Below are 27345 nucleotides of genomic sequence, written 5' to 3'. Positions count from 1 at the left end.
CCGCAGCTGGCACACAGAGAGGAGAGGAGAGAGGGCTTGGAGGCACTGAGGAGCGCAACAACAGAGGGCAGCGTGTGGCAGGACACATCTGCAGGCTCTTGACACCGTGAGGCTCTGGCAGCAGGGCACTGCAGGTGGGGTTGCCAGAGGGGTCTTCTACAGCTGGCACATCTGATGGCTGATAGCATCTGTCAGGGTCGGTCTCACTCTTTTGGTAATTTGGACTAGGAGAAACTTTAGAGAATGGCATTTATGAATGGGCATTTCAGGAGGAAGACTGAGGCTCGCTTAGTCTGAGGAGAAAGGCTTTTTTGGATTCAGTGCCCTAAGTGCCAAATTCTTGCAGTGGAGGGGAATCTGAGTGAGTGTGAGCACACAGCTTGTGGTCTGGGGTCTCTTAGCATGGACAGGGAAGAGATGTGGGGACAGAGAACCAGTTCCCAGCAGGGCTATAGGCAGGCAGTGAGAGGGAGCTGCTGACAGAAATGCTGTTTGGGGGAGGGCTCAGGCACCTCCCTGGGACAATCGCTGCTCTTCTCTCCCACCAGCACAGGGCAGCTGAGACCAGAATGGATGGACAGACTGGCTGTGCTCTCTGAAGTACACTCTGCACTAGAGGAATAGTATCTATGACTCTGAGGATCCACAAGGCTTTTTTTCTAGTGCAGCAGGAATGACAGTATAGAAAAAAGAAATTGCCGCAGCCCTTCTCTGCCATTAGGTGATTTGGGAGTAAAAATTTCTTCATATGAAGAGTTAAACTGATCTGACAATACCCCATGCTCCTCTTTACTTTTTTTTTTTTTTATAGGTAGGGACTGTTAACTACACTGCCTACAGAAGAGTCCCCTAAAGTAGTCCTGTTCCCACGGACTACTTTAAGCAGCATCCGTCAGGGCTCATGAAATGGACATGCCTAATGTCTGCTTAAAAGGCCGATATTGAATCAGATATAAACAGATAGTTGTGTTGTATTTTCTTACTGCCTTTTCCCTCCTTGTAGAACCCCATGGCCACAACCAGCAAATGCCCAACATCAGCTCTGTGAGCGAGTTCCTCCTGCTGGCATTCGCAGACACACGCGAGCTGCAGCTCCTGCACTTCGCGCTCTTCCTGGGCATCTACCTGGCTGCCCTCCTGGGCAACAGCCTCATCCTCAGCGCCATAGCCTGCCACCACCACCTCCACACCCCCATGTACTTCTTCCTCCTCAACCTCGCCCTCCTTGACCTGGGCTGCATCTCCACCACTCTGCCCAAAGCCATGGTCAATGCCCTCTGGGACACCAGGGCCATCTCCTATCAAGGATGTGCTGCACAGGTCTTTTTGTTTGTCTTCTTGATTGCATCAGAATTTTATCTTCTCACTGTCATGGCCTACAATCACTATGTTGCCATCTGCAATCCCCTGCACTACGGGAGCCTCGTGGGCAGCAGAGCTTGTGCCCAGATGGCAGCAGCTGCCTGGGGCAGTGGCTTTCTCAATGCTGTCCTGCACACAGCCAACACATTTTCCCTGCCCCTCTGCCATGGCAATGTTTTGGACCAGTTCTTCTGTGAAATCCATCAGATCCTCAAGCTCTCCTGCTCAGATGCCTACCTTAGAGAAGTTTGGGCACTTGTGTTTAGTTTTTCTTCAGCCTTTGGTTGTTTTGTTTTCATTGTGCTGTCCTACATGCAGATCTTCAGGGCAGTGCTGAGGATTCCCTTTGAGCAGGGCAGGCACAAAGCCTTTTCCACGTGCCTCCCTCACCTGGCAGTTGTCTTTCTGACTATCAGCACTTCCATATTTGCCTACCTGAAGCCTAAATCAATCTCTTCGCCATACCTGGACTTGGTGGTTGTATTTTTATACTCGGTGGTGCCTCCAGTATTGAATCCTCTCATCTACAGTATGAGGAACCAGGAGCTCAAGGAAGCCCTGTGGAGATTGATGATTTAATGTGTTTCAGGAGAATAAGTGCTCAGTCTGCTTCTGCAGATGAGTCTTAATGTCACTCATTATAGGAACAGCCTATATTCTGTTTCTTTTCGTTTCTGTGTGTGCATTTTATTAACCGATTTCCTTAGTTTTAGTTCAGTTAATGTTACCCACTAAAATGATATTGGTCATCCCAATTCCACTTTGGTATATATTTTTCAAGTCTAGCTCAGCAACTGTACACAAAGATCATGTCTGTCTGTGTACTTCAGGAAGGAGCTTGCACTGCCTGGTCTGTGTGCAGGGGTGCAGAGGAAAAGAGTCCCATCCCAGCAGCACGGCCAGGGAGCACCAGCACTTGTGGCATGCAGAGCTGCTCTCTTGCCACTGCCGCCATGTCCTGCTGAGCCCTGCTGGTGGGGTCAGGCCCGGCTGCTCCTCTCACTTGGTGCCAGTGCTGCTGTGGGGCTGTGCTGGGACTGCAGGCAGGGACAGGCAGTGGGCACGGCAGTGGCACAGCTGGCCTCCACTGCAGCACTTCCCTCCTAAGGGGGGATCTCCTCCGAGGTGGACTGAGCAGAGCTCATATGCTCAATCTGGTGTGAGCAGGCAGAGGAGAGCTCTGCAGCCACAGGGCATGCAGCAGACTCAGCAAAGGAGCCTGGGGAGTGATTCCTTGCAGCCCTGGGGCAATGGCAGTAACCTCATGAGCTGGGTCTGCCTCCCAGCCTGCCCAGCACAGCCCTGCAGAGTGCCCCCGTGCCCGGGCACCACAGCCCCCTCACTCTGCAGAGCACCACCGCCAGCTGGGGCTGGGGCTGGGGCTGGGGCTGGAGCTGGGGCTGAGAGGGTGCTTCCCCTGAGTGTCTGCTAGGCCAGATTCAGGCTTCCAGACTTGAGTGTGATCTTCACTGTGCACAAGGAGCCGACAGACCGCCAACAGGCATGGGGCTGGAACATTGTCTACAAGGTCCCTCTTGCAATATCACCTCCCAGGACTGGCACGGAACTGGCTCCTGTGCATCAGAGAGGCTGGGAGCCCAGCAGGTGTGCCATGAGCTTGGAGGATCACAGCCAGATTATTTCCACCTTGGCAGCTCCTGGGCAAAAAAGGGGGTGTTTTGTAGGTGTGGTATTATAAGCTCACTGGTGCATCAGAAACACTAAGTCCAGCAGGAAGCAAATGGCTGTTAAATGGCATGTGAGGTGAGCTCTTTCTGAAGTAGCTGACAGGTCACCCTTGACTCCTGGCTGGGATCTGTGCCTTTAGGCTCACATCTGCCAGTGTCCATGGTAGGGCAGCAGAAGGCACTTGCTGTGCATGTCGTTTCTGAGATCGGCTCTTTCTAAGTACCTGGTAGGCCCCATAGAGGAAGAGGTCATGGATAGGGGTTGTCATGTCAGAGGTGTCAGCTTTTGCCTGAAGTCATCCTTTAGGACTGCTTTCAGTTTTCTACACAGAGGGGGCCACTGCCTCCAAGACGCTTGGGGCAAACTGAACCATGCATGAGGGTTTGGAAAAAGATAGCGTGGGTGCACAGAAGCCATTCCATATCTAAAAGTTGGAGGCAGGAAACAAAATTTTGGGGTGATACAAGAACTGCTGGGCACATTGTTCAGGGTTCATATACAGCCTTTGAGTTATTTTCCATCCTGACTTAGGTGCCATGTCAGTCTCAAGAAAGGAGTACCCAACAGATATGAGACAGATACTCTGAGATCATGAAAGCCATCAGAAAGCTGCCCCTAAGAAAATGACTGATATGGGAAAGTCAGGAGAAGCCTGGACAACAGAGATGTGAGATTTGAGGGAGGGGAGAGATCAGCAGAAATTAATGATTTCTGTGAGGTTCGAACATTCAGGCATTGTTGATTCTGCTGTAACGCTGGCTTAAAATAGTCATGTAAAGCCCTTCCCCTACTTTAATCAGTGACATTAATCCCCAAACCTAAATGCTACTCCACACCCTGACAGGAATCCACTACTCTTATGCCTGACCTCAAAGTATCCCTTCAAGCCAAAACACAGCCTATAGACGCTTTCCTTTAACTTTACTCTCTCACTCACCCTGATCTGATCAGCTTGCGGGCCACAAGGAGGAGATGGGCGGGGATGCTCTGAGGAGCTCAGCTCTGCCTCAGGATCTCCTGCCCCAGCAGGAGCAATGTGACTGTGGCAGGGACTGTGAGGTCACTTCTGTCTCTGCACTTCATAGGGTAGCAGCGGGAACGTGTCACAGAAAGGGACTGTGAGGTCACTTGTGTCTGTAGCTGGCAGGTCACCCTTGACATAGACCTGGGAGCTGCACTTTTGGGCTGACATCTGGCAGTGGCCCTGCTAGGCCAGCAGAAGGCACCTGCTTGGCATGCTGACTGGGGGATCCTCTCTGCCTCCAGACCCAGGTGGACCCAGGCAGAATGAAGGCCCCAACATGGGTTGTCCTGTCCCTTCTTCTTGAGCCCATGAGTGGGCAGCAGGAGGCACAAGGCTTGGCTGTGTCTAGCCAAGTAGCTGCAAGGCCAGCAGTAGGCCCGTGGCTTGGAAGCTGCTGCTGAGGTGACTTGTGTCTGCTTGGCCGACTGGATGCAAGAAGGCTGGCAGGTTGGGATGCCTACTTCAGGAGTGGTTTCCTACCTGATGGAGCTTTCTGTGCTAGTAGAAAACAACAGGAGAGAAAAAAAGTGCCACAAAGTGTTCCATGGAAGGCTGGCACTTGTCACAAGAAGGGAGAAATGTCTCTCAAAGGGTCATGCTGTGGTGCCAGAGGTCACCCTCTGATGAGACCCTGGCTTTGTGTTTCAGTGAAGAGCTGGTGAGGGTTGACAAGACATCGGTGAAAGCAAGGCATGAAAGCAAGATGCTGAACTGAGATGGATGTCTCAAGACTTCAAGAAAATAGGGCAATGTGTGGGACAGCAATGGAAAGCCTGCAAAGGAGAAGGCAGAGGGTGCTAGCAAGAATGGAAGGTCCCAACAGCCCTGAGGTTTTTGTCCTCTTGACTAGAGCTTAGGAGGAGAGATGTTATATTCATTGTGATGGGGTCTCATGGATTCCTTACAACCATGTGCAGCAGCTAAGAGGCTTCACACCACTGTTGTTCTCATGGCATCACACTGCCCACTACTTCCCACAGACCCCAGGAAGAGCCTTGAGACAGATGTAGGGGTGCAGGGTCTCCCCTCCCACTTCCAGGGGTCAGGCCTTGGCTCTTCTGCATCACCAAAACCAACCAAGACTTCCCTCAGCACAGTGCTTTGCCTGTCTGTAACCATGGCCTCCAATTATCTACCCTAACTAGTCCCTGGGGAGGCTTTGTTAGTAACAGCCCTCAGTGGGGCCCATTAATACTCCAAGTCACTTTAACTTTTCCTTCTGACTTTACTTTCTCTAGCAGTTGCATCATTCTCCTCTCAGTACCTGAGCTTCATAGACTCAGCACCACAATACACCATGGAACTCTTTAAATGCAGAAATTCCTAACATCTCCTCCATAGTTTTCTTCAAGCCTTCACGCCTTGTGCAGCTAATTGCAGAGTTTGCATGACGTAGTTAAGGGAAAAGATTGCACAAAGCACATAATAAAAATATTTTCTTGATTCAAAGGCTGAATGTTGTTGCATTTCAGTTTGGAGCATCATTCTTCTATTGCTATTGATCCAGGGTGACTTCTTTGGAGACCTCCATAGGGAGGAAAAGCATAGTCTGGAGTTCTGACACCTCCACTGCCAGCAGTGGTCTTTGTCCCTGTAACTGCAGCCCAGCCCAGCACATGAAACCCTTTCTAAGACAAGTCAGGGGTTCCTTGGGAAAAAATTAAAGTAATAAATAAAATAAAATAAAATAAAATAAAATAAAATAAAATAAAATAAAATAAAATAAAATAAATAAAATTTGATATGATCATTGGGATCTGAGAAATTTTAAATGAATCTTAGTAGACAACTGGACATCCATGGACTATCTTGGGTCATCTGAGGGAAACTGAGGGTGAAAAATAAATCATAGAATCATAGAATCATAGAATATCCTGAGTTGGAAGGGACCCTTAAGGATCATCAAGTCCAACTCTTGACACCGCACAGGTCTACCCAAAAGTTCAGACCATGTGCCTAAGTGCACAGTCCAATCTCTTCTTAAATTCAGACAGGCTCGGTGCAGTGACCACTTCCCTGGGGAGCCTGTTCCAGTGTGCAACCACCCTCTCTGTGAAGAACCCCCTCCTGATGTCAAGCCTAAATTTCCCCTGCCTCAGCTTAACCCCGTTCCCGCGGGTCCTGTCACTGGTGTTAATGGAGAAAAGGTCTCCTGCCTCTCGACACCCCCTTACAAGGAAGTTGTAGACTGTGATGAGGTCTCCCCTCAGCCTCCTCTTCTCCAGGCTGAACAGGCCCAGTGACCTCAGCCGTTCTTCGTACGTCTTCCCCTCCAGGCCTTTCACCATCTTCGTAGCCCTCCTCTGGACACTCTCCAACAGTTTCATGTCCTTTTTATACTGTGGTGCCCAGAACTGCACACAGTACTCAAGGTGAGGCTGCACCAGCGCAGAGTAGAGTGGGACAATCACCTCCCTTGACCTACTAGCGATGCCGTGCTTGATGCACCCCAGGACACGGTTGGCTCTCCTGGCTGCCAGGGCACACTGCTGGCTCATATTCAACTTGCTGTCTACCACGACCCCCAGATCCCTCTCTTCTAGGCTGCTCTCCAACGTCTCATCGCCCAGTCTGTACATGCAGCCAGGGTTTCCCCGTCCCAGGTGCAGGACCCGGCACTTGCTCTTATTGAACTTCATGCGGTTGGTGATCGCCCAGCTCTCCAACCTATCCAGATCCCTCTGCAAGGCCTAATAAAGAAAATATATCATTATTGGATGTAGCTGTACCCATGAGCTTGGCCGCTTTTGGGAAATTGTCCCCTTCCAGCCACACAAACCTAAATAGAGTAATGTGAAAAGAGCTGCCCAGTCAATAGAGTAGGGCAAAATTCTACTTCCTGTGCTATAGATGCAGAAAGCAAAAAGAATTGCATTGTGCCTGACACTACTCTGGGACGTGTCACCCAGGTCAGGCAACTTTACCTTAGTGCTGACAAGTCCATCACTAAACCATGCTGCCAAGCTCTACATCTACACCTTGGCTCTCCAGTCAATGACCCAGCTCATGGATGGCAATCAGGGAGTCTCGGTTAGCGCGATGCTGCCTCAGGTGCACCAGCATGGTAGCCATTGGCACCTGCTGTTCTTCAGCCCTCAGCAAACCCCCAACAGAAGGATTCTGTGGAAGGCCAAGCAAGGTAGACAACTGTTTCATGTCCTTTGTCTCCAAGACAGCTCTGGTTGATGGTTGATATAAAGAAGGCGGACATGTGGGGGTGTGGCCATCGGGGTTGGCAAGCCCCATGGTTGATGATACCTTCAGACTCTTAAGGATGAGGCCATCAGCAATGTAAAAGAGTTTAGAGGGAACATAGAAGGGTGAGGACCTGTAACCCCGGTCATGGAACTTTACCTAGGTAATGACAAGTTCATCACTAAACCGTGCTACCAAGCTCTACATTGACATCATGTCAGATGTTCATGTGTGCAGGCAGACAGTTCAGCCTTCGTGTGATTGTGTGCTCTCTGACAAGACAGCAGCATCAGGAGCTGCAGGAAAGTATGGATAATGCAGGACAAACCAGTTGAATGGAATTGCAGTACAGAGTCACAGAAGGGTAGGCGATGGAAGGCTGCCAGGTTGCACCTTTTCTGTGCTTCCTTCTCATGCATGCTCTCAGTTTCTCTGGAGCTGTGTCCTAAATGTTATGGGGCTGTACAGGGACGAATATAGAAGGGCCAAAGCCCAGCTGGAGCTCAATCCGTCCGTTACTGTGAAAGACAGTGGATTTGAAAGTCAGGTTGTTTTGAAAGGAAAGAAACTCCTACCCAGAGAAGAAAAGAGGAAGAAGGAGATGAGGCAGGCTATTCTGATGTTAGGCCATTGTGGGAACAGGAGGGCAAAGAGGAAGGGATCCTAAGAGCATCAGTAACCACACGATCCCTATCCCAGGGTGAGCTATGAGATGTGTGAAAAGATTTCAGACTTCGTCCAGGGAGCACATTGTCACCTGGCTGCTCCAGTGCTGGGAGAACGGGGCCAGTAGCCTGGACTTAGAGGGCAGGGAAGCCAAGCAGCTGGGATCCCCCTGTAGAGAAGGGATGATTGACAGAGGGATTGGAAAAGTAGCACATAGCATCACCCTCTGAAGGTGACACTTGTCAAGCATCAAGGAAAGGTTTCCTTTCAAGGAAGATCTTCTATGTCAACCAGGCAAGTGGACCGCCACAGAGAGGCGTATCTGGTACCTGAGGGAAAGCACTGAGTCTGGCTGGGGTAGAGTTAACTTTCCTCTCAGTGGCCCAAACAGTGTTGTGCTTGGCACTTTTTTCTAGAACAGCCCTGATATCATCCCACTGTTTGGTCTGTTGCTGAGCAATACTGGCACATCAAGTCTACCTCCAAATCCCCCAGAGCCAGTAGGGTGCAGATAGGCAGGAAGTGGGAAGGGGACATCACCAGGACAGCTGACCTAAACCAACCACAGGGATATTCCATACCATATGAGGTCACACTCAGCAACAAAAGGTGGGAAAGGGGAGGGAGAAAGGGGGCCCTCATTATGAAGACATCTATCCTTCCGTACAGCCACTATGTGTATGCAGGCCCTGCTTCCCAGAACATTACTGAGCATCACTCAGTGATGGGAAGTAGAGAATAATTATTATTTTTTAATTAAATGACCCTTTTCTTACAGAATCACAGAAATGTTGAGGTTGGAATGGACATGCAGACATCATCTAATCCAACACCCCTGCTCAAACAGGGCAGCCTGTTCCAGTGTGAGAAACCTCTCTGGGTGAGAAAACCTCTCTGGGCAGTCTATTCCAGTGCTCTGTCACCCAGACAGTGAAGTTCTTCCTCATTTGGTGATGCAACCTCCTGTGGTTAAATTTGTACCCATTACCCCTTGTCCTATCACTGGCCACCACTAAGAAGAGTTTGGCACCATTCTCTTTACGTTGTCCCCTCAGGTATTTGTAGAGGTTGATAAGATCCCTTCTCAATCTCCTCTTCTCTGGGCTAAACAGGCTCAGCGTGCTTAGTCTTTCCTCAGAGGACAGATGCTCAAATCCCTTAATCACCTTCCTGGCTCTGTGCTGGACCCTCTCTAGACATTCTATGCCCCTCCTGTACTGGGGAGCCCCGAACTGCACACACTATTCCAGGTGTGGCCTCACCAGATCTGCATAAAGGGGGAGGATCACCTCTCTCAACCTGCTGTCCACACTCCTCTTGATTCAGGCTAGGATCCCATTGGATGGGATTGAGATGCTCCAATCCCTTAATCACCTTCCTTTGGCCCTTCTAATTTAGATCTGCACAGCCCCATAAAATTCAGCACAAAGCTCCAGACAAACTAAGAGCATGCATGAGAAGGAAGCACAGAAGAGGTAGAACCTGGCAGCCTTCCATCCCCTACCCTTCTGTGACTCTGTGCTGCAATGCTATTCAGCTGGTTACTCCTGCATTATCCAAACTTTCCTACAGCTCCCGATGCTGCGATCTTGTCAGAGACAGGACAATCACATGAAGGTGGAACTGTTTGCCTGCAGACAATAGCTGTTAACAGAATGGAGCATCAATGTGGGTGAACAATGAAAAAATACAGAATTTTGCCTACAGAAACCTCTTGGCATTTACAAGGAGAAGAGCTTAGTCCTGCACCGGAGAAAGAGGAACCCCACACATCAGGGCAGACTGGGACCCTGCTAAGTGAGCAGTGGCCAGGAGGAGGAGGGCCTGGGCACCACAAGGGATGCCATACGAGCAGTGGTGCCTGCTCACCAGGAACCAGGGCAGCTTCCTACAGAGCTGCCTTACGAGGAGCATGGCCACCAAGAAGATTTGAGTTATCAGACTCAGCTGAGATCTATAAGAGACCACCAACAGAAGGGACTGCAGCCAGCAGGGAAAGAGTTGCATCTATGAGAGTCCTTAGGAAAGGCTGCTGTGGAAAGGATTAAGGGCTGTGACAAGACTAAGAGTGCCAGCAGGACCCAGGTCTTTGTGCCCATGGCTAGGTTGTCTACCACTGAGGCCTGTGAGGAGACAGCTGATCGTTAAAGTACCAGGGCCTCATTGCCTCCTCGCCCTCAACCATGAAGCAGGCAGGGGTCGTACCATTCTCCTGCACTTGGCCATGCACATCCCCATCTCCTACTGCCCCACAAAGAGCCCTGAGCAACTGGTCAAGGGAAAGGATCTCCCTTCCCAAGTGCTTGAGGTCAAGGTCTGGCCCTGGAGCTTGGTGACACACATCCAGTTTTCCTACACATCAGTGTCACTTTCACATTGCCTTTGTCTTCTTGTCCTCACTGCCTCCAGGGTTCTGCTCTAACGAGCTCCAAGGGAGGCTGTGTCAGTGCTGGTCCTCAGGGGGACACTGCAGGAAACTTGCCTCTGACTTGGACTTCTGGAGAGCTGTCTTCAATTGTCTCTGAGTGCCTGAGGTTCGTGGGCTCATCAGCAAAGCCCCCAGAGGGGTGATTGCAGTGCCTTGGGCTGGTGCTGTGCTGCTGAGCTGGGCCGGGCTCATGGGGCTGGGAGAGCTCGTGGCAAGAGGGCCGTGGAGCAGAGAGACAGCTGTGCCTAGGAGCAGCTCCTCTGCACAGCGCAGCAGGGCTGGGGGCTATGACCACAGCTGGCACCCAGGCAGAAAGGGATTCCAGGCAGCCTGGAGGCTGTGGGCAAAGGAGAGCTCAGTGCAGGAGAAACCTTCACAGCTCTGCCCACGGTAAGTTTCTGGCTGCACGACAATGCAGGGCAGGCTCCTGGAAGGGGCTTCTGTATGCGCAATGTCTCTGCCTGGCCAGGAGCTGCCAGGATGCCTCTCGTGGCTTGTGCGGTGTGGAGGAGAAGATGCTGCAGGGCAGCCTTGGACAGAAGATGAGCAGGTCAGGGTCTGCCTGCAAAGAGAAGGCACTTTCTGCACTCTCTGCCTGCCTCATCCTGCTATGATTGTGGGGCAGACTCTGCATTAACAGAGTGGCTGGGTTTGCCCAGGTGATGGAGCTTCCTGTTGCGTTTGAATAAGACATAAACAGGTTAGTGATGAACCCGAGAACATCCCTTCAGTTCTCTCTGCTTACACACTGCACCAGGGCTTTGCTGAGATATTCATTAAGGACCTGCAGACAGGGAGATCTCCCTAGAGCTGTCCTCATCCCCGGCAGCTGTCTGCAGGGCTGAGCTTGGCACACAGCGGGTGGAATGGGGGCTGTGAGCATTGACGGGAGGAGCCGTGGGGACAGAGAAAGAGCTGCTGGCAGGACAGCTGCAGGCAGCAGGGACATGGGCAGGCAGTGAGAGGGAGCTGCTCCCTCCCTGCCATCCCCTGCAGTGCAGGCGCCTTCCTTGCAGCAGCCCCTGGTCTCCTCTCTTCCCCTCACAGCTTCTGTCACAGCATGTATAACCTGGGGGGCTGAGAATATGGGGTGTCTGAACCCTAAATCTCTGTGTCACTAGACACATTTGCTGCAGACCCCCTCTACCTTCCTCTGTGGAAGAAGGCACAGAATTGGAGAATCATAAAATATCCTGAGTTGGAAGAGACCCACAGGGATCATCGAGTCCAACTCCTGGCTCCACAGAGGTCTTACCCCCAAACTTCTACCATATGACCAGGAGCATATTCCAAACTCTTCTTACACTCCAGAGCTCTTGTCCCTCTGCTGTCTGTGCAGGGCAGATGGCACAGGGCTATGAGAACAGGTGGTACCTCACCGACACCGCAGCCTCTGCACTGGGTTGGGTCCGCCCTGCCTGCCCATGCCTGCTTCTCTCCCTTGCCCAGGGTGCCAGCTGGTGGTGCCTGATTCTGACAGGGAGTGCTGTGCACGAAGGGTGAAGCAGGAGGAGATGCTCCCTGTTTTCTCCAGCCAGACACTCATGATCCACCTGCTGGTTTTGTCTCCTGGGTATTGAACAGGGAAGATGCACACAGAGTCGCACAGCCAAACACCCCTCACTCAGCAGAGGGAGCCACTGCCCAGGAACCTTCCCTCTTGGAACCTCAAATGCAGAAGAGCAGGCTCATTGGGAGCTTCTGGGCAGAGAAGGCTGCAGTGTACAGGACACTCAGCAAGCAGAAAGCAGGGCTCCAGACAGGGAGAGACACAAAGATCCTCTTAGAAAGAGGGAATGTAAGATTTTAATTGGGGATTAACTGATTTTTGCTCACAGTCATTACTCATAACACACCGTCTCACTCTCTAAATATGTTTTGTTTCTCATTTCGCAGTCTCCTTGACCAAAGTAAGCAAATGTCCAACATCAGCTCACTGAGCGAGTTCCTCCTGCTGGCATTCGCAGACACGCACGAGCTGCAGCTCCTGCACTTTGCGCTCTTCCTGGGCATCTACCTGGCTGCCCTCCTGGGCAACGGCCTCATCCTCAGCGCCGTAGCCTGCCACCACCGCCTCCACACCCCCATGTACTTCTTCCTCCTCAACTTCGCCTTCCTTGACCTTGGATCCATCTCCACCACTCTGCCCAAAGCCATGGCCAATGCCCTCTGGGACACCAGGGCCATCTCCTATCAAGGATGTGCTGCTCAGGTCTTTTTCTTTCTCTTCTTCATATCAGCAGAGTATTATAACCTTACTATCATGGCCTACGACCACTACGTTGCCATCTGCAAGCCCCTGCACTATGGGAGCCTCGTGGGCAGCAGAGCTTGTGCCCAGATGGCAGCAGCTGCCTGGGGCAGTGGCTTTCTCAATGCTGTCCTGCACACGGCCAACACATTTTCCCTGCTCTTCTGCCAAGGCATTGTTGTGGACCAGTTCTTCTGTGAAATTCCCCACATCCTCAAGCTCTCCTGCTCAGATGCCTACCTCAGGGAAGTTGGGACACTTGTCTTTAGTGTTTCTTTAGCATTTGGTTGTTTTGTTTTCATTGTTTTCTCCTATGTGCAGATCTTCAGGGCTGTGCTGAGCATTCCCTCTGAGCAGGGCAAGCACAAAGCCTTTTCCACGTGCCTCCCTCACCTGGCCGTTTTCTCCCTCTTTATCAGCTCTGTCATGTTTGCCTACCTGAAGCCCCCTTCCATCTCCTCCCCATCCTTGGACATGGTGATGGCAGTTCTGTACTCAGTGGTGCCTCCAGCACTGAACCCCCTCATCTACAGTGTGAGGAACCAGGAGCTGAAAGCCACACTGAAGAAACTGATTCTATTTACTTAGCAATAAATTGGCTATCTCACTTTTCTAGTTTTACTCAAGTTAATCTCAGGCAATTTGTGAGCTTTAGGTATAGCATTCTTTAAAATTCTCTTTGCACTTAGATGTTTGCTTTCATTCCTCTTTTCCAGATGACCAGTCCTCTGTGTGACCCAGAGGCTTTCTCTGAATGCGTTTGTCCCTAAATGACACCTGGCCTCTGTTCTGGCATCTTGTTAGTAAAATTAAATTGCTCATGCTTAGGGTTCTTCTTCCCAATCTGGAGTGCAGAAGACAATCAGGGAATGCCAGGCTGAAGGTCTCGATCTTGTACTGGGGATCCTCCTGGACACAGGGCCATGGGGGCACCGGATTTTGGGTGAGGGAGCGAGGGCTGGACTGAGTTGTCACTGGTGGATGCCCAGTGCCCCTGGAGACCCTGACAGGTCAAGAAGCAGCTTCCTGGGTTTGAAACGTGACAGGACTGGTGGCATCAAGGAGGTATTGTGAACCACCAGAATATCCTAAGGGTTCTCCTGGGACACTGTGTGCCTTATGTTGAGTGGGCAGTGAGTGGATCTTCACAGTAAAGTTAAGCCAAAGGATGCATTTGCTAAAGGGAGCTCTGCAATGCCAGGGCACAGAACGGGTCTCAGAGGGCTTCAGTGAACAAGTGGAAAGGGCCAAAAGACTGGGTGACCAGGCAAGGGCAGGGAGATGGGGAGAGATGGGCAGGGGCTGAGCTGGACTGGGCAGTGCCCGGCAGAGGGCAACAGCAGTGTCAGGGAGCAGTGGCAGCATTCAGGGGAGGGCTCCCAGCAGGGCTTGGTGCTGCAGAGCCAGGGCTGTGCAAAGGGAGCCCAGAGCTGCAGGGGCAGGGGAGAGGAGGCCGAGGGCCAAGGCGGCTGCTGCAGGGGCAGGGAGCTCAGCATGGCCCTTGCAGCCCCCTGCCCTGGGCCTGCCTCTGCCCTTGGGCTCGGCCCCGGCCTTGGCTCTGCTGGCAGCAGCGCTTTTGCCATGGGCTTTTTGGCCTCCCCGTGCTTGTGCACAGCTGCTGCCCACTCAGGCTGCTGCCACAAACGTGTCCTCAGAAGCAGCACCACCCCTTGGGCTGCTTCTCCTGGCCTCCCCCAGCCCACTGCCTTGACTCCTTGTCTCTGCTGGGACCCACCTTCCACACCCGAATGCATCCCTTGACTGTCAGCACCCTATCCCCTGCCCTGTTAGATGACAGCGCCACGGTGGGACGTGTTTCCTTTGGTCTCTCTACCGGCAACATAAATGAACACTATGAGCAGGACTTGTGGTGTCCTGCTTCCAGCCAGGGGGAGGCAGGGAAGAAAGGGAAAATCGGGTTTACTGGACTCGGTATATTTGATGGTTTGGCACATCAGACCCACAAATGTATCAGGCTCTACTGGAGACCGGTGCACAGTGTACCCTAATGCCATCAAGCTAGAAAGAGGTAGAACCCACCTGTATTTCTGGAGTGACAGGGGCAGCCCAACAGTTAACTGTACTGGAGGCTGAAGTGAGTCTAACTGGGAAGGAATGGCCAAAGCACCCCACTGGGACTGGCCCGGAGGCTATGTGCATCCTCGGCATAGACTGCTTCAGGAGAGGGAATTCAGAGTTCCAAGAGGGCACCACTGGTGGGGCTTTGGCAGAGCTGCCTTGGAGATAAACCACATGAAACAGTTGTCTACCTTGCTTGGCCTTCTACAGAACCCTTCTGTTGGGGGTTTGCTGAGGGTTGAAAAACAGCAGGTGCCAATGGCTACCATGGTGACACACCTGAGGCAGCGTCATGCTAACCGAGACTCCCTGATTGCCATCCATGAGCTGGGTCATCGACTGGAGAGCCAAGGTGTAGATGTAGAGCTTGATAGCATGGCTTAGTGATGGACTTGTCAGCACTAAGGTAAAGTTGCCTGACCTGGGTGACACGTCCCAGAGCAGTGTCAGGCACAATGCAATTCTTTTTGCCTTCTGCATCTATAGCACAGCAAGTAGGACTTTGCCCTACTCTATTGACTGGGCAGCTCTTTTCACATCACTCAGTTTAGGATTCTCTGTCTGGAAGGGAACAATTTCTGCAATGAGGCCAGGCTCATGGGTACAGCTACAGCCAATAAAGATGTATTTTCTTTATTTTTCACCCTGAGTTTTCCACAGATGACCCAATATAGTCCATGGATGTCTAGGTGTCTACTGAGATTCAGGCTGAAATTCTCAGGATCCAATGGTCATTTCAAGCTTATTTTATTTTATTTTATTTTATTTTATATTTTTATTTTCTTTTATTATTTTCTGAACACACCCCTGACTTCTCTTAGAAAGGGTTTCATGTGCTGGGCTGGGCTGCACTGACAGGGACAAAGACCACTGCTGGCAGTGGAGCTGTCAGACCAGCACACTCTGCTCTTCCTCCCAATGAAGGTCTCCAAAGAAGTCACCCTGGATGAACAGCAATAGGAGAATGATGTTCAAAACTGAAATGCAGCAAAATTCAGCCTTTGAAACAAGAAAATTTTTTTATTGGTTGCTCTTTGAAATCTTCCTTAATTACATCTTGCAGCTCTGCAATTAGCTGCAAAAGGAATGAAGGCTTGAAGAAAACTATCAAAGAGATGTTAGGTGTTTCTGCATTTTAATGAGTTCCATGGTGCATTTTGGTGCTGAGTCTGTGAAGTTCAGGTACTGAGAGGACAATGATGCAACTGCTAGAGAAAGTAAAGTCAGAAGGAAAAGCTGAAGTGACTTGGAGTATTAATGGGCCCCACTGAGGGCTGTTACTAACAAAGCCTCCCCAGGGCCTTGTTAGGGCAGATAATCGGAGGCCATGATTGCAAACAGGCAAAGCACTGTGCTGAGAAATGTCTTGGTTGGTTTTGGTGATGCAGAAGAGCCAAGGTCTGGTCCCAGCCTCTGGAAGGGGAGATTCTGCACTGCCACATCTGGCTTAAGGGTCTTGCTGGGGTCTGTGGGATGTGGTGGGCAGTGTGATGCCATGAGAACACTGGTATGACACCTCTGAGGTGCTGCACAGGGTTGCAAGGAATCAATGAGGCCCCACTGCAACGAGTATAACATCTGTCCTCATAAGCTCTAGTCAAGGTGACAAAACCTTCAGGGCTGTTGGGACCTTCCATTCTTGCCAGCACCCTCTGCCTTCTCCTCTGTAGCTTTTCCTACGTTGTCCCACAATTTGTCCTATTTCCTTGAAGTCTGCAGACACACATCTCTGTTCACCAATTTGCTCTCATCCCTTGCTTTCACCCATGTCTTGTCAACCCTCACCAGCTGTTCCTTGAAACACAAAGCCATGGTCTGATCAGAGGGTGACCTGTGGCACTATAGCATGACCCTTTGAGGGATATTTCTTCGTCCTCATGGCCATTGCCAACATTCCTGGGCACACGTTGTGGCAAGTTTTTCTCTCCTGCTCTTTCCTACTACCACAGAAAGCTCCATCAGGGTGGAAACAACGCCTGAGGTATGCATCCCAACCCAGCAGGCTCCTTGCGGCCTCTCAGCCAAGCAGACACAAGTCACCTCAGCAGCATCTTCCAAGCCAGGGGCCTGCTGCTGGCCTTGCAGCTTCTTGGCTACACACAGCCAAGCCTTGTGCCTGCTGCTGCCCACTCATGGACTCAAGCAGAAGGGACAGGACAACCCATGTTGGGGCCTTCTTTCTGTCTGGGTCCTCCTGGGTCTGGAGGCAGAGGGGATCCCCCAGCCAGCATGCCAAGCAGGTGCCTTCTGCTGGCCTAGCAGGGATATTGCCAGATGTCAGCCCAAAAGTGCAGCTCCCAGGGAGAAGGCAAGGCTGACCTGCCACCTCCAGACACAAGTGACCTCACAGTCCCTTTCTGTGACACGTTCCTGGTGCTGCCCTATCAAGTGCAGAGACAGAAGTGACCTCACAGTCACTGCCACAGTCACATTGCTCCTGCTGGGCCATGAGATCCTGAAGTAAAGCTAAGTTTTCTCTAGCCCCCTCGGTACCTATTTTTCACTTACTATGTTAGAGATTAAGCAAAGTTTTAGTAGGAGTGTTTGTTGTTCTGCTTGTGCTGTCAGGTCTCCGGTTGAGGTATGGACAAGCTCTGTGGTTTACGGGTGTTTTACATCTGCCAGGGAGTCTAGGGTTGAATAGAGAATTTTAATGTTAGTTTTAAGGGAAGGGATTACGGTTATCAAGAGAGAAAATTGATTCCTTTTAGAGTGTTGTAGTAGCATTTAGGTTTAGGGATTAAAATTACTGGTTCAAATAATTAAGGGCCATATGTGGCTTTTTTAATTCATTGTTACTGCAGTATTGGCATTGCAGGAATGTTTTTACCTCTATGAAACCATTAATTTCTGCTGGCCATGCTCGTCTTCCCACACCAAAATCTCATATGTCTCTTGTCCAGGATGCTTCTGACCTCCCCATATCTTATTGGGATCAGCTTTCTGATGACATCCGTGATCACATAGTATCTGTCTCACCTGTGTTGGTTACTCCATTCCTGAGAAGGAAGTCGTATTGTACTCAGGAGAGTAAAGGACACAAAGGTCTTTGTGCCCTTTGCCATGATCTGGCAAGATCATGGAAATGATCCTCCTGGAATCAATGTCAAGGCACATGCAAGACAAAGAGGTGATCTCAGACAACCAGCATGGCTTCACCAAAGTCCAAATTGTGCCTGACCAATGTGATGGCTTTCTACAATGGAGTGACCACATCAGACAACAACAGAAGACCGATCAATGTCATCTACTTGGACTTTTGTAAGACCATTGACACTGTCCCACATGACATCCTGATCTCCAAATTAGAGATATGCATTTGTTGGGTGAACCATTCGGTGGATAAGGAGTTGGCCTGAATGTCACACCCAGAGAGTGGTGCTCAATGGCTCTATGTCCAAGTGGAGGCTGCTGACAAGTGTTGTACCTCAGGAGTCTGTCCTGGGACTGGTGCTGTTTAATATCTTTACCTATGACAGACAATGAGATCAACAGTGAGACAGTACATTCTGTGCTTGTATCCCGGAAGGCCAACTGCATCCTGGGCTCCATAAGCAGAGGAGTGGCCAGCAGGTGGAGGGAGGTCACTTCTACTTCTACTCCTTGTACTCTGCCCTTGTGAGGCCCCACTTGGAGTCCTGCATCCATAACTGGGGCTCCCAGCACTAGAAGGGTGTGGGTTTGTTAGAACAAATCCAGAGGAGGGCCACAAAGATGATCAAGGTGTTATAAATGGCTCAGGATTCAAATTAGGATTAAATAAAAAAATAGGATTTATTGAAAGAATATAAAGGAATAGAGGTAAGCAAACAGCGCTGGGTGCACCAGGAGTCTCTGCTCCACCAGGACGTACACCAGTTACATCAAGCAGCTGATTTTTATGCTCCTAGACTAATACATATTCATTACTACTTCTAAAAAAAAATAGATTATTAAAATTAGCTTCCGGGGTGCAGTCCCTCCTACTGGAGCATGCGCAGTCTCCTCTGGGGTCTCTTCTGGGGGTCTCTAGGGGTCTTTCATGCTGAAGGCTCATAGTCTTCCTCTCCACCTTTGTACTTACTGGGCACCATACCAAGTTTACGGAACATCTTCTTCAAGTCTTGTCTCCTAGCCGCCCTTCAGCTTCTTTCTCCTTCCTCTTTATCTTTCGGCCCCCCCTAACCAGATACCAAAGATCCACATAGTATCCCATAACCGTCACTAGTTTTTATCAGTTGTTCTAAAACTCCCAGACACACGAGTAATTAAAACATTCTTCCCCAGCCATTCACAGACACATCTATAGCAGTGTTAGAAATAGAAGTCCGGAATAACAAAAGCAAACAGGTTCATAAATTTAAGAAGTGATAAATTGACTAGAATGAGGAATGAGGGGGAGACCGGGACACACTGCAGCTGTGGTTCAAGAATTGAATTGCCAGTGCAGGGCCCAGAGGCAGACAGGATTCAAACAGAATTGTTCTTTATGGACACGAATTGTTAAAACATTCCTCACACTGTCAAGGAAAGGATCTCCCTTCCGAAGCACTTGGAGTCGAGGCCTGGCCCTTGTGCTTGGTGACACACATCCAGTTTTCCTACACATCACTGTCACCTTCACATTCCCTTTGTCTCCTTGTCCTCACTGCCTCCAGGGTTCTGCTCTAACGAGCTCCAAGGGAGGCTGTGTCAGTGCTGGCCCTCAGGGGGACACTGCAGGAAACTTGCCTCTGACTTGGACTTCTGGAGAGATGTCTTCAATTGTCTCTGAGTGCCTGAGGTTCGTGGGCTCATCAGCAAAGCCCCCAGAGGGGTGATTGCAGTGCCTTGGGCTGGTGCTGTGCTGCTGAGCTGGGCCGGGCTCGTGGGACAGAGAGAGGTCGTGGCAAGAGGGCCGTGGTGCAGAGAGACAGCTGTGCCCAGGAACAGCTCCTCTGCACAGCGCAGCAGGGCTGGGGGCACTGCCTGCAGAGACAGAGTGCTTAAAGGCAGGCAGAAGTGGCAGGATGCACAGAGCTCACTGGGGGAGAATGTTTCCCAGCCCTGAACACAGTAAGTCTGTGGCTGGAGGGCAATGCAGCTGCAGGTCCTGGAGGAAGGAGAAGCCGGGGGTGCAGACAGGGGTGTGCAGGGCTGTGGTGCAGAGTAGGGTCCCTGCTGTGCCCCAGGGGCTGTGTGCCAGGGCAGCGCCTCTGCTGCTTGCCAGGCTCAGCACTCAGCCTGCCTGAGGAGCTGCCCAGGGGCTTGGGCAAAAGAAGGGCAGGGCAGGAGCTGCCTGCAAAGAGAAGGCACTTTCTGCACTCTCTGCCTGCCTCTTCCTGCTCTGATTGTGGAGTAGGCTCTATATTAACAGGGTAGTGGGGCAGCCTCTATGTTATCGGCGTAGTTGGATTTGCACTGATGACTGAGCTTCCTATTCCATTGAATTGAGACACAAACAAGTTAGTGATGCACCTGAGAATATCCCTTCTCTTCTCTCTGCTTACAGACTGCACCAGGGCTTTTCTGAGCTGTTCTTTAGGACTTGCAGACAAGGGGATGTGGTTTTTCAGCACAACCTCTGTGTGCATCCATCCCCCAGCTGAGTGCTGCAAGCAGCCAGCAGCTGGGCACCAGGGAATGGACAGAGCAGCCCTCCTGGATGTGCCCTCTGGTTTAGGTGTGCCTCCACAGCAACGACATTAACCATTTCACTGGATTAGAGGTGTCCCACTGGGGACTGATGGGCAGAAGTGGTTGCTGTGTACAGGACGCTCAGCAAGCAGAAAGCAGGACTCCAGACAAGGAGATAGACAAAGGTCCTCTTGGAAACGGGTAATGTAAGGTTTTACTGGGAATTTTAGTCAGAGACTTTACTCATAAGAGTTTATACTTTATATTTTCTTTCATTTCGCAGGCTCTATGTCCAAAATCAGCAAATGCCCAACATCAGCTCTGTGAGCGAGTTCCTCCTGCTGGCAATCGCAGACACACGCGAGCTGCAGCTCCTGCACTTCGCGCTCTTCCTGGGCATCTACCTGGCTGCCCTCCTGGGCAACGGCCTCATCCTCACAGCCATAGCCTGTGACCACCGCCTCCACACCCCCATGTACTTCTTCCTCCTCAACCTCGCCCTCCTCGACGTGGGCTGCATCTCCACCACTCTGCCCAAAGCCATGGCCAATGCCCTCTGGGACACAAGGTCCATCTCCTATCAAGGGTGTGCTGCCCAACTCTTTCTCTTTGCTTTTTTGGTTGGAGCAGAATATTACCTTCTCACTGTCATGGCCTATGACCGCTACGTTGCCATCTGCAAGCCCCTGCACTACGGGAGCCTCGTGGGCAGCAGAGCTTGTGCCCAGATGGCAGCAGCTGCCTGGGGCAGTGGCTTTCTCAATGCTGCCCTGCACACGGCCAACACATTTTCCCTGCCCCTCTGCCAAGGCAATGCTGTGGACCAGTTCTTCTGTGAAATTCCACAGATCCTCAAGCTCTCCTGCTCAGATACCTACCTCAGGGAAGCTGGGGCACTTGTTCTTACTGTTTCTTTATGCTTTGGTTGTTTTGTTTTCATTTTTTTCTCCTATGTGCAGATCTTCAGGGCTGTGCTGAGGATGCCTTCTTCTCAGGGCCGGCACAAGGCCTTTTCCACGTGCCTCCCTCACCTGGCTGTGGTCTTCCTGTTTATCAGCACTGTCATGTTTGCCTATCTGAAGCCCCCCTCCATCTCTTCCCCATCCATGGATCTTATTGTGTCAGTTCTCTACTCAGTTGTTCCTTCATCAGTGAACCCCCTCATCTACAGCATGAGGAACCAGGAGTTCAAGGATGCAGTAAGGAAACTCTTTGGATACATGCTTCTTTGCAATCAATAATGTTTGTGAGTTCCCTGATTATTTCAGGAACTGTGAGGAAAATTTTTGTTACTATATTTCTCTATAAATATTTTCTACTTTTTTTTTCTTTTGATTTAAATTATGTTATCCTTAACCTGCTACCTGATTTTCTTATTTCTATTTTTTCATTTATAGTGACCCAGTCATCTAATTATTGAAAGAAGCAGGTTATGTAGAGAAACATAATAAATAAAAAACAAAAACAAAACAAAACAAAACAAAAAAAAAAAAACAGAACTACATTGTTATCTTCTGCAATCTCTTCCCATCCCCTCTGGAGCTGGGGGATCAGCCCCAGCACACAGGAGGGTCTCTGGGACAAGAGCCCAGCTGCTACATGGATTTTGGGTAGGGGCTGCTGCTTCTCTGGAGCCATGGCCATGGCCAGCAGCAGGACGTGGCCTTGTCACTGCTTCTCTCTTTTGGCTTTCAGTGTGTTCTCCTGTGCTTTTTTATTCGGATAAGCAGTCAGATCTCATAGGCCTTGGTGACAGTCCTGTTCTCTCTGCAGTGGCATCCCTGTGACTGCAGGCAGCAGCAGGCCCTGTGCAACCCTGGGTCACAGCTGCCTCTCTGCAAGCACAACAGTAACAGGAGGGTCTTCCTCAGGGCAAACCCAGAAGCCTGGACATCTCTCCAAAGCTGCTGCCCGGAATACAGCCAAGAGGTTGCTTCCTGCTCTTCTGTTTTCTGGGGTCAGAGTGCCGGGTTCTGCACCTGGGGCTCAACAACCTCAAGCAGAGCTACAGGCTGGGAGATGAGTGGTTGGAGAGCTGCCTGGCAGAGAAGGACGTGGGAGTACTGGTTGATAGTCGACTGAATATGGGCCAGCAGTGTGCTCAGGTGGCCAAGAAGGCCAACAGCATCCTGGCTTGTATAAGAAGCAGTGTGGCCAGCAGGGCTAAGAAAGTGATCGTCCCCCTGTACTCAGCTCAGGTACTGAGAGGAGAGTGATGTAACCACTTGAGAAGCTAAAGTCAGAAGGAAAACTTGAAGTGACTTGGAGTATTAATGGGCCCCACTGAGGGCTGTTACTAACAAAGCCTCCCCAGGGCCTTGTTAGGGCAGATAATTGGAGGCCATGGTTACAGACAGGCAAAGCACTGTGCTGAGAAAAGACTTGGTTGGTTTCAGTGAAGAAGAGCCAAGGCCTTACCAGGGCCACTGGGAGAGGAGATCCTGCACACCCGTGTCTGGATCAGGGCTAGTCTTGGGGTCTGTGGGATGTGGTGGGTACTGTGATGCTACTAGAAGAACTTCATTTTGACACCTCCGCAGCCCTGCAGTGTTGCAAGGAAACAATGCCAACAGTCAGCATGCCAAGCAGGTGCCTTCTGCTGGCCTAGCAGGGCCACTGCCAGATGTCAGCCCAAAAGTGCAGCTCCCAGGGAGAAGTCAAGGCTGACCTGCCACCTCCAGACACAAGTGACCTCCCAGTCCCTTTCTGTGACACTTTCCTGCTGCTGCCCTATCAAGTGCAGAGACAGAAGTGACCTCACAGTCCCTGCCACAGTCACATTGCTCCTGCTGGGGCAGGAGATCCTGAGGTACAGCTGACCTCTTGTGTTGGGTCTGTCTGAGCTGGAGTCACCTTTTCCCTGCAGCAGCCCACACAGTGCTTTGCTCTGCACTCGTAGCTGGAACAACACTGATATCGCTCCAGTGTTGTGTCTATTGCTGCATAGTGCTGGCACAGCATCAGGACTCCTTCCAAGCCCCCCAGGAGCCAGCAGGCTGGGATTGGGCAAGTGATGGGGAGGGGACATTGCTGGGGCAGCTGATTTAAACCAACCAAAGGGATATTCCATAACACCTGATGTCACACTCAGCAATAAAAGGGGGAGCTCTCGTGGGGGAGGGGGCTGTTCCTCCTGAAAAACCACTACGCATTTGAGGCCCTGCTTCCCAGGACGTGGCCGAACACCGCTTGCTGATGGGAAGTAGAGAATAATTTTTTCTCTCTCTGTGCTTCCGCGCGGACTGATTGCTTCTTTTGTGTCTGTTTTTTCCTCCCCATTCCCTTTCCCTTTAATTAAAACTTTCTTATCTCAAACCTCGAGTTCTCTGTGTTGTATTTTCTCCCGCTTCCTATTTGAGGAGAGGGGGAGTGAGAGAGCGGTTGTGGTGGAGCTCGGCTGCACATCTGAGTAAAACCACCACATCTCTCTGTTGTCTTGTACGGACTGGGACTTACCTTTCTGGTTTATGAGTAAACAAATTTTTAGTTGAAAGATTTGCTGTTCTCTTTGTGGTGTCAGGTCTCTGGTTAGGGTATGAGCAAGCATTATGGTTTAGGGTTTTGTTTACGTCTGGCAAGAAGTCTTGGGATAAATAGGGCATTTAATGTTAGTGTTAAGAGCAGGGATTAGGGTGAGCAAGAGAGGAAATGTAAGAAAAAGGGGCTACGGGCTGAGTTTTTCTTGAGGTGATATTTTGAGTTCTGCTTTACAACAGTGGATTCCTGTCAGGATGTTGGACTAATGTTTAGGTTGAGGGATTATTGTTATTGTTTAAAGGCATTACAAAACTGAAGTCAGTGTTACAGCAGCATCAACATTACAGGAACCCTCTTAGCTCTACAAAGGTAAACTTCCGAGCTCCTCTTCCCTTCCTCTTCCCTCCCCCAAATCTCACATTTCTCCTGGCCAGGCTACTCCTGACCTCCCCATACCAGTCATCTAACTGGGATCAGCTTTCTGATGGCTGTCATTATATCAGAGTACTTGTGTCACCTCTGTTGGCTACACTATTCTGTAGTATTAGAATACTCAATACTCTGTGGGCTATTTTATTCGGTTACTCACAAAGCCTCCTGTGGGAATTGTTAGGGCAGATAACTGGAAGCCATGATTATAGACAAGAAAAGGCACTGTTCTGAGAAAATCACTGTTTATTTTGGTGAAGCAGAAGGGCCAAGGCCTGACCCCAGCCACTGGGAGGGGAGAACCTGCACCCCCAGCATCCCCGTGTCTCACTCTTCCTGGGGTCTGTGGGGTAGGGGGTGATGTCCACAATATCATGTGAAGGGCAGTGATATGACACCTCCCGGTGTTTGCACAAGGTTGAAAGCAGAATTCATGGTCCAAATGCCATGAGTACAACACGTCTTCTCATAAGCCATGGCCAAGGGGACAAAGATGTCAGTGCTGCTGCAGCCTTCCATTCTTGTCAGAGCCCTCTGCCTTCTCCTCTGCACGCTTTCCTGTGCTGTCCCACACTTCCCTGAAGGCTGCAGACAGACACTTCTCTTCCCCACCTTGCTCTCACTCTGCTGTTCCCATGATTTCACTGCTGCTTCTCCACTCTCACCAGTTGTTCCTTCAAACACAAGGGCATGGGCTCATCCAAACTCCCTCTGGGTGACCTCTTGACCCACTGCACAAGTGCCAGTGCCTCACCTCCAAGTCAAGAATTTCTTCTGACTATCGAATCTAAATCTACCCTCTTGAAGATTAAAACCATCCCCCTTGTCCTATGATAGAGTCATAGAAATCATAAAAACACAAATTTGGAAAGGACCTACAAGATCATTTAGTCCAACCTTCCTATCACTAATACTACCCACTAAGCTACTGAGCCATATCTCCTAGCACCTTGTCCTGGTTCTTCTTGAACACTGTGATGGTCAGTGAGTCCACCACCTCCCTGAGCAGACCATTCCAGTTCCCGACTACTCTTTGAGAGAAGAAGTTTTTCGTGATACCTAATCTAAACATCCCCAGGCACAACTTGTGGCCATTTCCTTGAGTCCTATCATTAGTTATCTGAGAGAAGAGGCTGATCCCCGCCTTACATCACAACCTCTCTTCAGGAAGTTGTAGAGTGCAATAAAGTCTCCCCTGAGCCTCCCCTTCTGCACACTAAACAATCCCAGTTCCCTCAGCCACTCCTCATAACACCTGTGCTCCAGAACCCTCAACAGTTTGGTTGCCCTTCTCTGGATATGTTCCAGGGCCTCGATATCCTTCTTGTAACAAGGGTCCAAAACTGAACACAGTGCTCGAGGTGTGGCCTCACTAGAGCCGAATACAGGAGGATGATCACCTCCCTGCTCCTGCTGGCTGCACTATTTCTAATACAAGCCAGGATGCCCTTGGCCTATTTGGCCACCTGGGCACACGGCTGGCTCATGTTCAGCCGAGCGTTCATCAACACTCCCAGATCCTTTTCCTTTTCACAGTCTTCTAGCCACTCTGCCTTAAGCCTATAGCGTTGCATGGAGTTATTGTGGCCAAAGTGCACGACCCTGATCCTCAGGCAGATCAATACTATCTCCCAACTGGGTGTCATCTGTAGACTTACTAATCTAGGTCATCAATAAAGACCTTAAACAAGATAGGTCCTAGTACTGACCCCTGGGGGACACCACTTGTAAGAGGATGCCAGCTGGACTAACCAAAAATCTTGGTTAAAAGCTCTGAGGAGAGACATTATGAGCTTTGTAAGGACAACAGTAGCAGTGTCACAGGTAATCATAGAAACATGGGATCACAGAATCATAGAATGGTTTTGGTTCAAAGGGACCTTAAAGATCACTTCATTCTTCTTAACAGAGCTAAACAAACCCTAGACCACAAAACTTGACAATACCCTAACCACAGATGTCACACCTTAAACAGAATACCAAACACTCGGTAACACAAAAAACTAATTATTCCTTAATCTTTAATTCAGATAGGTGAGCCGTAGTCCCTAATACCATACATGTACAAATAACATTGAAAGTCCCTGTACCTGTGCATTAACCTTCTCAGCTTCAACACCCCTCCTAAACCTTACCTTAAGACACTTGGCACCTTGGGGCAAGGCAGGAACTGAGGTTGCTGTGTAGTCAAATGGCATTCAAAGCTGAATGTGAGGGGCCATGGATCTGATCAGTTTGTGGGACACAAGGAGGAAATAACTGGGAATGCTTTGATGAGCTCAGCTCTGCCTCAGCATCTCCAGCCACAGCAGGAGGAATGTGACTGTGGCAGTGAATGTGAGGTCACTTCTGTCTCTGCACTTGATAGGGCAGCACCAGGAACGTGTCACGCAAAGGGACTGTGAGGTCACTTGTGTCTGGGGGTGTCAGGTCAGCCTTGACTTCTCCCTGGGAGCTGCACTTTTGGGCTGACATCTGGCAGTGGCCCTGCTAGGCCAGCAGAAGGCACCTGCTTGGCATGCTGACTGGGGGATCCCCTCTGCCTCCAGAGCCAGGAGGACCCAGGCAGAAAGAAGGCCCCAACATGGGTTGTCCTGTCCCTTCTGCTTGAGTCCATGACTGCACAGCAGCAGGCACAAGGCTTGGCTGTGTCTAGCCAAGAAGCTGCAAGGCCAGCAGCAGGCCCCTGGCTTGGAAGCTGCTGCTGAGGTGACTTGTGTCTGGTTGGCTGAGAGGCCACAAGGAGCCTGCTGGGTTGGGATGCCTACTTCGGGATTGGTTTCCACCCTGATGGAGTTTACTTTGGTAGTAGGAAAGAGAAGGGGAGGAGAAAAACCCACGAAGCGTGCCCTGGAATGTTGGCACTGTCCATGAGGAGGAAGAAATGTCCAGAGCAACAACTGGTCTTGCTGGTAGAGTCAGAGGTAAAGAATGAATTAAGTACCTCAGCCTTTACCTTATCTCGAGATCCTTACCAGATTTCCCCCACATCCAATAAAGGATGATGATTCTCCTTAATCCTCCTTTTTTAAAGTATTTCTTTCAGCAGTGTTTGTCTTTGAGAGTTATATACAGATTGAGCTCCACCTTGTCTTTGGCCCTTCCAATTTTCACCTGCAGAGCCCCAAACATTTTGGACACTGCTTCAGA

General features: G+C 50.4%; 3 protein-coding genes and 1 pseudogene across 4 annotated transcripts in view; 2 read left to right on the top strand and 2 right to left on the bottom strand.

The window, feature by feature from the left end:
• Window positions 1-27345, bottom strand: part of LOC311427854 (olfactory receptor 14C36-like) — a gene marked incomplete at both ends in the record, with an annotated part of 273414 nt that overhangs the window by 96811 nt on the left and 149258 nt on the right. The window lies entirely within an intron of this gene.
• LOC311427935 (olfactory receptor 14C36-like) overlaps window positions 1-27345 on the bottom strand; it is a gene marked incomplete at both ends in the record, with an annotated part of 105548 nt that overhangs the window by 58224 nt on the left and 19979 nt on the right. The gene's annotated exons all lie outside the window — the stretch shown is intronic.
• Window positions 1027-1941, top strand: LOC311427939 (olfactory receptor 14C36-like; the record flags this gene model as incomplete). Its single annotated transcript, XM_084539517.1, has 1 exon — window positions 1027-1941. One exon carries the CDS (start codon window positions 1027-1029, stop codon window positions 1939-1941), a length of 915 nt encoding a protein of 304 aa, XP_084395643.1.
• LOC311427938 (olfactory receptor 14C36-like) lies at window positions 12283-21530 on the top strand (annotated as a pseudogene). The gene is made up of 2 exons: window positions 12283-12608; window positions 20920-21530. The product of its transcript is annotated as an olfactory receptor 14C36-like (transcript).

This window comes from Aythya ferina (genome assembly GCF_964211825.1).
Source record: "Aythya ferina genome assembly, contig: HAP1_SCAFFOLD_29, whole genome shotgun sequence".
Lineage (NCBI taxonomy): Eukaryota > Metazoa > Chordata > Aves > Anseriformes > Anatidae > Aythya > Aythya ferina.
The sequence above is the reverse complement of the archived record's forward strand: the minus strand, read 5'-3'. Positions and strand labels throughout refer to the sequence as shown.